The sequence below is a fragment of the Poecilia latipinna genome, unplaced genomic scaffold (genome assembly GCF_001443285.1).
Source record: "Poecilia latipinna isolate Pla-1442-1.1 unplaced genomic scaffold, P_latipinna-1.0 Scaffold2075, whole genome shotgun sequence".
NCBI lineage: Eukaryota > Metazoa > Chordata > Actinopteri > Cyprinodontiformes > Poeciliidae > Poecilia > Poecilia latipinna.
This window is the reverse complement of record NW_015114691.1, coordinates 37854-49025: the sequence shown is the minus strand read 5'-3', so window position 1 is coordinate 49025 and position 11172 is coordinate 37854. Positions and strand designations below refer to the sequence as shown.

At 41.0% G+C, this 11172-nt stretch overlaps 1 protein-coding gene across 5 annotated transcripts in view; it reads right to left on the bottom strand.

Annotated features, from left to right (window-relative positions):
• The window catches only part of LOC106936077 (protein TANC2-like), an 83711-nt gene that overhangs the window by 50011 nt on the left and 22528 nt on the right, over window positions 1-11172 (bottom strand). For 4 of the 5 annotated variants that reach the window (XM_015016873.1, XM_015016874.1, XM_015016877.1 and 1 more), the window contains 2 exons: window positions 6822-6961; window positions 2236-2404 (listed from right to left, as the gene is read on the bottom strand). In XM_015016873.1, coding sequence (XP_014872359.1) covers window positions 2236-2404; window positions 6822-6961 — 309 coding nt within the window. Of the gene's footprint in view, window positions 1-2235; window positions 2405-6821; window positions 6962-11172 lie in introns of those variants that run through there. The other variant, XM_015016876.1, reaches the window with a different exon arrangement.

Sequence of the window (11172 nt, the reverse complement as noted above, 5' to 3'; positions counted from 1 at the left end):
CACTGAGTGCCTTTAAATCTCAACTTAAAACCCACCTGTTTAGAGTTGCTTATGGCTAACCCGGCACGCAAAACGATTATCTCGCGTGGTCTGCTGTGATTTCCCATGATCTTGCGTCATCTTCCATGATCTCGCAAGTCGTCTTCAGCATAAGATCAGTCTGACGAAAATAAATCATGTTATCTCAACATGATTAAATTTCATAAAAGTTAAGTTGTGGTGGCGCAGGGGCTAAGGATAACCCACATATAGAGGCCTTAGTCCTCAACGCAGCTGTCGCAGGTTCGATTCCCAGCCTTGGTGACCTTTTTGCATGTCTTCCCCCTTCTCTCATTACCCACTTTCCTGTCAATTAACTATCAAATAAAGGCCACTAGAGCCAAAAAAATCTTTAAAAAGTTAAGTTATTGAATTTCTTGTTTATCCAACATGATTTTATCATGTTTTCATTTGAAACATGACATTATTGTGTTAAAAGTACATGATATTCTTTTGTTAAAAAATTCATTTTTTTGAGTGTAGCTTGAATCCAGATATTGGATTCAAGTGTGTTGAACCAGGGGGACATCTAAGAGTTGCAGGACACTAGGCCTGGAGAACCAGGATTGCCTACCCCTGTTGTAGCACATAAATCTGCTTTGATCCAATACATTCTATTATAGCTGTAAGTTCAGGGTCGTAGTCCTGGCGCCTCAAACAGATGGTCTTCCAGGATTGGCCTGTATTTAGCTCTGTCCATCTTTAATTCTGTCATCAATGATAAAAACCATCCCCACATCTACATCAACAGGTGGGACAGTGTGTTCAGGGTGAAGTTCAGTTTTAGTTTTACACCACACACTGTGTTTTGCATGCAAGTTCAACTTTGTTCAATCAAATTGCCTGTTTAGAGATTTTTCGTGAGAGCACTGGATGGTCTGTGGTAAGCTAGAAAGAGGGCTTCTTATGGATTACATCAAATGATGCCTTTTCTCTTGTCATTCTTACATAAAGGTCAGATTTTCTGGAAGCATTACTCCTAGTTGTCATGTGACCAGATTCTTCCACCTGAGCTGTGAAATTCTGCAACTCCACCAGTGCTGAGACAGACCTCTTTGCTGTATCTCTTGACTGATTCTTTTCAACTCTGGTCTGTCAGCAAAGGCAGACATGTATGGGAGGGTACTGCAAAACTGTTTGAACTGTGTTTTATTTTAGGCCTGCTGAAGTGAAGGGGGCAAAAATAATAATCTTAAAATATTTAAAAAACAATATGTCTTTCCCCCTACACTTTATATTTACTATACTACTTTGTGATGGTCTACCATGCAGTAACTTAATAGAATACATTGAAGTTTGTGGCTGTAAAGATCAAGGGATATGAATACTTTTGCAACCAACTTTGTGCATCAAAGAAAAATTTACATTATTATTAGAAATGTGAATGTTTAGTTTTCAGAAAATGCAATAAGTAATAGTTTTGGGTTAGGGTTTGTAGATAGATTTTACCCAGAATGCAAATGAAAAAAAACCGTGAGCGAAACAGTGACTGGTACTGACTAGTATATGTTCCATTGAGGGAAACTAAGTTTCATATCTGCTCAAGAGCCCCCCTGGTGGTTGAAGAAAAATCCACATACATATGAAAAAAAACACTGAATGCTCTCTGGTATTGTTCAGGGGGCCAGACCAAATGAGGAGGCGGGCCATAGTTTGGGGACCCCTGGTGTACATCTTTGTTGTCCTGTGTGTCTCTGTATTGAGCAGCCTGGCTAGGATGTACCTACTCTCTTGCCTAATGACCACTGAAGATAGGCACCAGCTCCCCTGAAAGGATACGTGGGTAAAACCAGTGGATGGATGGATAGGTGATTATGTGAAACTGCATGTCACTGACGTATAAAATAAGAGTTTATTTTTGATCTGTTTAACTGGAGGAATGATTGTTTATTTGTCCTTACAGAGCATGCTTGTTAGTCATATAAAACAGTTTTAATTAAGTGTTGTTTTGTTTACGCCTTTATCACCATTGCCTCTGCTGGCCTATCAAAGAGCTGTAGAAGCTAAGAAACAATAGTTTTGTTTGATATGAAACATTGAAGAATGCACCCCACTCTCTCCAAAATGGCTTCCAACTCCTATTTCATGCATAAATGGAGATTGTGCAGACTACAATTCGCATACTACAGAGATTCTCAAAATGAGTAGTTCATCTGCTACAGGTGATGCTCCAGGAGTCATCCTTTTATGTCTCACCTATGATTCCGCTGTCTCTGCTTCCCAGTGTGGAGGAAGGGGAGGTGACAGAGGCATGGTAAAAGGAGGCATGTTTGCCGTTATTGTTACCCTCCACCCCAGTGTGAGGCTGTGGAGTGGTGCAGGGGGAGGAGTTGCTGCTTGCCAGACTGGAGGAAGGAGACATTCTCTGTGGGGAAGAAAATACACTGACCAATATGTATATTATTTCACAACAATAATTTGCTTCATAGTGGTATAAGGCTGTGAAGCCTTATACTGCATATATGTTGGGATCTGTGTCCATGTAGCAAGATGGACTTTTGTGGCTGGATTTATAGTGGAGATGAAAGACGAGGCAGAATAAGGTGGAAACAGCAATGGTTTATTCTTCCAAAACACAGCATCAAGAATAAAAAAAACACAGGTGCAATTACAGCCTTAAATAGTCCCTTCTGTGAAGGATCAAACCACTTTTAAATCACAGGGGATCTCAATTAACCAATTTCTTATATTCCTATTGTACCTATATAAATAAAAGAAAATACTTTTTACCAAATACAAACACATTTCTATTTACTTTTTATAAATATTTTATGTTTTAGGCTTACACCATAACAAAACCCACAAACAATTCCCCACCCCCCAATTTTCCATGGCCTCTCCCAGAACTTATAAATGGTGTCAAGACCCCAGGGAAGTATTTGTCCAAACACCCTGGAGAGGACACAGAAAAGACAAGAGAGTCACTCCATCCTAGCACCTCCACACTTTACATATTATGCGCAAACATTTGCTCAAATTTTACAAACCAGTAGGTCCTTGGTCCGAGTACGAATTATCTTCCCTTCACAGGCAACCACCTCACTTCTCAATGAGGAGCATCTGTGCACAGCTCAGAACAAAAGTCTGCATACTAATCACTACAAATACTCAATAAATACAGTTAAAACTTCTTGTGTGCAAATTGCTATTGATGCACAAATCTATGCTTAAAGTGCAGTGCTAAATAAAGTTCTAGTTTTAATAAAGTGCAAAAAGTGCTCTTAAAGTGCTACACAGTTACTTCAGTAAAAATAGTTCCAGTAATGAAGATCTCTTCACTACATTTCTTCCCTCCTCTCTTAAGAGCACAGTACCTCTGTCCTCTGCTATTCTAGATAACAGTCAGCAACCACATTGTACTTCCCTGGCTTGTACTGGACTGTGAAGTCAAAGGGCTGCAGTGACGATGCAAACATTGGCATCCCTCATTCATCTTAACCACTGGAGGGCACAATGGTCAGTCTCTAGGATGAAGTGATGTCCCTGAGGGATAATACCTGAGGGTCTTGATAGCTCACTTCATGGCCAAGCACTATTTCCACGACTGAATATCTTGTTTCCTTGTCAAGCAGCTTCCAACTCAGAAACACCACAGGCCTTCTTTCACCATCCACCTCTTGTTGAAGGACTACTCCAAAGCCCACTCCTGAAGCATTTGCTTGGAAGATGAGTGGCTTACTGAAGTCTAGGATGTGTAAAACTGGATGAGTACATACTGCCTAATTGAGGTCTTTGAATGCTCAATCATACTCTTCTGTCCAGCACACATTGTTGGGCACTGCACCCTTTGTATGGTGGTTCAGTACTGATTGCTCTGCAAAAGAAGGTCTGAATTTCCGGTACAGGCCCACCATACCCAGAAATTCTCTTACCTTTTTCTTTGTGGTTGGAATTGATAAGCGTCCACCTTCCCCATTTGAGGCATTATCTTTCCAAAACCAATGACAAAAACGAGAGTACTCCACTTCTCTATGGGCTACAGTACACTTCTTGGGATTAACAGTCAGTCAAGCCAGTTTAATTCGGTGTAGAACCTCCTGTAGGTGTATCAAATGGTCCTCCCAGAACTGGCTATACACCACAACATCATCCAAATACCATGACCTAAAACAAGTTTTCAGCAAAGATAAAGCATAAAGCCTCGTCATTATCACCTCATCACCCATATGACTGCGCCTTGGATCTACTCCCGGGGACACTGTCTCTTCAACATCTCCCATCCTAAACACCAAGCCACGGAGAAAGGAATCACTAATCATTGGATATATTATCTTCACCATTGGGGGGAGGTTTTTTCTTTGTTAGCAAAGACGACAGCTCCCTCCAACCCTGCATAGACTACAAAGATTTGAATCAAATCAGTAGAAATAAAAACTGTTTTTTCTCATCTCATTATTCAAACCAGTACAAGAAACTACCATGTTTTCTAAACAAGACCTCCACAATATCTACTATCTTGTTTGCCAGGGAGATGAATGAAAAACAGTTTTCAAAACTCTTATTGGTCATTTCAAATACCTTTTGGTCTCTGCAGTGCCCCTGCTGTCTTTCAAGCCCTCATCGATAATCTCCTTTGTGACTTTCTGAACATCTTTTTTTTTTTTTTTGTCTATCTTGATGACATCCTCATCTACTGCCGGAACCCTGAATACCACTAAGGACATATCGCCTGGTCCTTCAACACCTTCTTCAGAGCTGTCTTTATGTCAGAGCCAAGAAATATGAATTTCATAAACCTTCAGTCTCATCAACACTGACCCCAGTGTTGGGAAAGTCGCTCAAGTAGTTGAGCCTCTTTCCCAAAGCTCAAGTACTGATGATGATGACTGTGGACATGGCAAACCAAGCATTCCAGAATGAACCAGACTTCTATAATGGCCCACCAAACAGAAATTTCATCCCTATCTCAATCCATTCCCGTCTCATTCACTGGTTGTATTCCACTAAGTTTATTGCTCACCCTGGCACCAGTAGAACCACTGCCCTCATTTCTCACCATTTCAGGTGGCTTTCCATGCTTAAGGACATCAAAGAATACATACTCACCTGGGTTTATTATTGGTATACCATAATATCCATTATGGTATAATGGATACCCAACATCTCATTATTATGAGATGTTCGAGATGTTCATAATAAATCCTGACATTGTCCTCCCACTGGACTTCAATTCCTACGTTGTTTGTCTCATATCACTCTAAATTTTGTCACTGGACTGCCTCCATATCAGGGTATGACCACCACTCTAACCCATAATTAACATATTTTCCAAAGCATGTCATATTATTTACTTCAGAAAATTTCAGTCAGACTGTCACACCTCACAACTCCCTGCTAAGCACGTCTTCTGTCTCCATGGCATCCCTGTTGAAGTTCTGTCTGACTGTGGCCCCCAGTTAATTTCTCAGTTTTGCCTTGCTCTCATCAGTCATCAGTCTCACAACTGTTCATCTCTATCTCCTTTCCAGTCTGTGTTAACCCTAACAGGTTTGATCAGAACATGTCTACGAGACATCATTCCACGTCTCCCAGATAAAACCAAAATGGTCCAAGGAATCAAACTCCTGTCGGCAGGGTCATGAGTGGCAGTGCTTAATTGACTGGGAGGGCTACGGTTCTGAGGAACATCAGTGGGTCCCCATTCTTTTTTGTGACCCCTCACATATCTGTGTTATCTCTCGTTCCATCCACATCTTCTGGACAGCCAGGAGGAGTGCCATTGAGGGAGAAGGGTGACGTTGGGATCTGTGTTCATACGCCTGTCAGTTCTTTGAGTTCTCCATCAGAAGGGGCTAAGGAGCATGGTTGGCAGTGTTGGCTGCTGCAAGTGTGTTTTCGCATACCTGCAAAACATCGACCCTCATCGATGGTGCTTAAGAGGAGTCTACTGCCAGTCCTTCAACACTAGAACGTTAGCCAGTGTGGTAACTCCTAGCCCCTCAATGCTCCAGTGGTTCTCTCGTTTGTATTATTCATCATACTTATCTCCTCTGTGTTTGCCTTTTCAAGGCTTCCCGGACGTAACTTTGGATCTTATTTCAGATCATTCACCAGCTCTGTCAGCAACCTGCAAATCTTCAGATATTCCTCAGATCTCTTCTATTCTGACCTGCAGCCTCAAGCTCCCCTCATCCAGCTTCATTGGTGTTTTGTTTGAACCCGTTCTGCCCCCATCATGTTCCTGGACATCAAAGCAAACAAACCCCCTATGACCTGTTTATCTCTTCTGGAACCTCTGTCAGACTCTCATACAGATCTCACTCACCTCTTCCTGATGAACTACCATCTTCCACACAAGTAGGTGTCATCTGTATTTTTCCTGTTAAACCTCATTTTTGCACTACCTCTCTTCAGTGCTCCAATCCTCCTAAGTCCTCCCCTGGTCTTGGACCTGACCTTCAGCCAGTCATCATCTTTGCACATTTCATTTCTGTTGTAAATAAATCTTTAAATCTTTTTTGGTTTTCTGTGAGCATAACTGCATATGGGTCAAACTAATACCAATATTATGACAATATGTGAAAGGGAACATTTGGGGTTAGATCAGGGGTGGGCAATCCTGTTGCTTGAGGGCCAGGGTCCTGCAACTCTTGGATGTTTCCCTGGTCCAACACCCTTGAATCCAACAGCTGAATCACCTCCTAAGAGCAGTCAGGTTCTCCAGAGTCCTGCTAACGACCTCATTATTTGACTCAGGTGTGTTGAAGTAGAGAAACATCTAAAAGTTGCAGGAGACTGGCCCTCGAGGCCTGGAGTTGCCCACCCCTGGGTTAGATACATACCTGTCCATCATTTGGGCTGTGATAAGGTAAACATGACTCTCCAACTGTGACCTTCTCCCCAAGGAGGAAGCCCAGCTGGGTCCTCAAAGCATCAGCCGCTTCGTCTACAGAAGGCGGTGGTCCCAACTCCTCTGCCTTATCTGAGGAGCAATAGAGAGCAGAGGAGGGGAAATGGTTTCTCATTCATTTGTACAAAAATCAGAAAAGAATTATGTGATTTCTGCTGTTAAAAATCCTCTCTTACCCCAAGCCTCCAACGTCTTGGAGACAAATCAATATGTTTTAACCACTGCCATTCTATTTCCACCAGTTGTAGATGCCACAGATATTTTTTTATATCTTAAGTCTTTCCTTCCTCATAAGCTTTAATGAAATCATTCCTTTTTAGTCTAAAAATAGCTTGGCAAGAATAAAACATAGTCACTGCCTGTCAACAGCATCAAGCTAAATAAGGCTTAATTATTTTGTTTTGGTTGAGGACAAGTCATTTAATCCTAACTAATACACTGACTTCTTAACTTACCCTGTTGGAATACACACCCTGTTGTAGAAACAAGATCAATGTGCTTAATGAAATTCAAATTAAAGGTCATTAAACAGAAAACATCTCAGGAGATTACTGGAGCTACAAGAATTGGGTTAAAAATCACTCAATATGGTGTGCTGTGGTGGCGCAGGGGTTAAGGACAACCCACATATGGAGGCCCTAGTCCTCAACGCAGCTGTCGCAGCAGGTTCAATTCCCGGCCTTGGCGACCTTTGCTGCATGTCTTCTCCCATTACCCACTTTCCTGTCAGTTAACTATCAAATAAAGGCCACTACAGACAAAAAAATTATTTATAAGTAGTGGGATTTAAAAAAAAATCCCACTACTTGGGATTTTAAAAAATGTAGCAGATTTGTTACTTTCAGTGGGTAAAGTAAAAGGAACGTCACATGCTAAAAGTGAAGGGACCTTAGAGGTCTGGGACTAAACAGTTGTGTTCAGATTCAGGGATCAGTAACTGTTTCAATGAGGGGTGGAAATTATCACCCGCCACTGGCCAAATGCGGGTAAAAGTATGAAGTGGCGTGTAAATTGGAGCAACGCACCCGCCACTGTGGTGGGTTGGCAATTTAAACAGAAAAAAAAAGAAAAAAAGCTGCATTCAGTTTGAGTTTGAACTTCTGTCCAGGGGAGGACTGACCGTCTGGACTACAGACTGATGCATTTATTGTCCATGCCTGGCGGCCCTACGCTGTGATAATTTAACAAAAAAAGTATATTAAATATAATTTTTATCGACCACGACAGCGCATTGGTTGATTTTATTGACGGACATTGGGCTTATCCAATGAAATCCCTCGGTTCTCCTTGGCCTGCCCCTCCCCTCTGAGGCTATAAATGGAGCCATTTCACGGTTAACCGGAGTCCGAGAAAAGTGAGAGGATACGAGACGGAGCTGGTCAGAAAAACTACGACAAAAGCTGAAAAGCACATAAGCCCATTCAGAAAAATGTGTCAAACAAACCGATATGTTTACTACACAAACTTTGACCGCTGGAGCAGATTCAGTTGCGGAGAAGGAGGGAGAATTAGCGATTCAGGGGCTTTATTATCGTCAGAGGATGATTATGAGAGAGACCAGGGACAGACTGAGGAAGAGTTCAGCTGCTGCTGCCCGGTAAAAAGGAGTGAAAATGTTCATAAACAAAGTTTCATGCAGACCCGAGGGCAGGTGTGTGTGTGTGTGTGTGGTGTGTGCGTTTGTCTGTAATACCTTGTGGGGACAGAAGCCTGGTCTCCACAAGGGGAAATGCTGTTTTTGGGTCAGGGGTTAGATTTAGGACTAAGGTGTGAATTGAGTTTGGAAGGGTTAGGATAAGGTTAAGGTTTAGGCTGTAGAAATGAATGGTCAATGGAAAGTCCCCACAAAGATAGTCATGCAAACATGTGTGTACACACTCATAGAAGGGTTTGTGTGTGTGTGTGTGGTCAGTCAATGACAGGGTGGAGATTTTTTTTTAGAAGAAAAAAGAAATAAACAGATCAGACCCAAGAAAGTCAGACTTTTCCATTTCTGTTTAACTTTTCCAGCTCTCCAATCCCTCATTCTTTCTGTTCAGGTTTTACTTCATTCATTCTCACTCTTCTGTACGTCTCTCATTCTCTTTTTCTTCTCTTTTAGGTTGCCTATTTTTGTTTGTTATACTCCCATACTGTAATCTTTTTAAAATCTTTTTTCTATTTTCCTTGTTTTTTCTTCTCTTCCTCTTCTTTTACTATCCTTCTTGTGCGCTCCTGCCTTTGATATTTCTAACTTTATTGACCTGTCAAGTGCTTCTTTTAAAATATGTTCTCCATTGTTCATAAATGTTTCTGTGGCAGATGTGGAGTCCATAAATGTAAAAATGCACCCAGCTCCAAAAGACAGAATAAGATGACATGATATGACACATGTTTAACGGGTTCATGACAACTACAAGCATTACAAAATATTTCTGGAATCTCTATTTTCATATTGTTTTCTTTTTAATAGAGTAGAGGTTCTCAGAAATCAAATTGTGTTGTAAAGAATCTTATCAATGTTAAAAAAAAAATAAATCCACATTTGCTGTTTAATGCTGTTTTTATTGTGGTCTAATCACAAGACGGTCCTAATCTCTGTTCAGTGTAGAAATACTCAGTTGAGAAAGAACCAGATGTTGATGGTGTGTGCTGTTTCATAGAAAATAATAGGAGATTATTTTTTTTATGCAAATCTGATGCCATAGATGTGTATGGTCCTTTACAGCACTTAGAAATTATTCATTATCTAGCCACTCTGTTACCCATTACGTGCACAAGGTAAGGTCTGCTGAGTCCAATTGGATACTGTTTCTTAGCCTGCCTGCCGTCTTATTGTAATGCTTAGAAGGAGCACAGCAAATGTCACGGTAGGACAGCAGCGAACCGTCGTGGGGCGGCAGGTTGATGGCCTTTCCAAAACCACAAAAAGTAAACCTCATAAAAGTGCACAAATGCAACCCCACCGGATCGTGGACAGAATAAAAAAATTTGTGCAGTTTAAATGACCCCATCTCTTCAGACCGCTTGGAGGCTTGAACACTCAAGGGTTAAACAGTGAAATCAGGAGCAGAAAAAAATTAATCTGCAAAATGTGTGGAAGAGAGGAAATACAAGCATTTTGTTTTTACCACCTTAAACGAAGCATGGGCTTGAACACCAGCATTGCAGCTGAATACAAGTTCCAGTCAGAACACTGGAGAAAAAAAATCAGGTTTGATGCAGACATCATTACATTAAAGTTGCTGTGTTTCTATAGAGATATATTTTTTATTTATTTATTTAACTTTGATTTAATCAGGTGGACACCACTCAGATTATGCTGCTGCCTATCATTGCCAGGTCTCCCTGTCATTGGGTGTGGTTGGTGGTGGTGAGGAGAGGCGCAGAGAACCCAGGTTATAGTGAAGGTGATGATGAATTTAATAATAATGATGCTCCTAACAGTCCAGAACAGGCAGCACGGCAGCAAATTAGCACAAAGCAACTGATATAAAGACTGTAGACTGAAAACAAGTAACCTCAGGACTTCACAGTTCTACTAAGGAAACTCAACCATAAACGTGCGACAAATGACGAGGATCTGACAAGAGACAACAGGTGGACTTAAATACACACGGGGTAATCAAGGGGACGAGACACACCTGGGAGACAATCAACAGGGAAGACGCAGAGACAGAGACTCACAGGGAACAGGATAACGATAAACACAGAAAATCTCAAAATAACTACACAGAAAAACACGGATCACAACACTCCCTTAAAATTTGATTTTTTTAAGGGAGACCTGGCAGTGATAGGCAGCAACTTAAAACAGTTACAAACGTTACATACAAATAACATCCACAAAAACAAGCATTAAATGAGTTTTTATGCATACAAATATATACTTTCTACTCAATTAGTATGTGATTTTTTTTCTATTGTAAGTTTTATATAAATTATATCAAGACATATATATCGCTACCGCCACCCAACACAATATAAGTTGTGATATGAATTTTATGCCATATTGCACATCACTAGTTGCACAGTATGTTGTAATAAAGATGAGTTATTCTGTGAAAGTGTCACCTGTGGAACAGCTTTGCAAATCACTTGGATCAGTGGGAAGAACAGGCACCTTCCAATTAAAGGTTCTATTCCAGCTTCCTCCAGCCACATGTCAATGTGCGCCTAAGCAATTCACTTAACAGCAAGTTGAGTACCGATCTGCATATTGGTGTATATGGCTATGTGCATACATTAGGTCTAGATGCTCAATTCCAATTTTTTGCTGAAATCCTTTTTTCACTTCTGTGTGA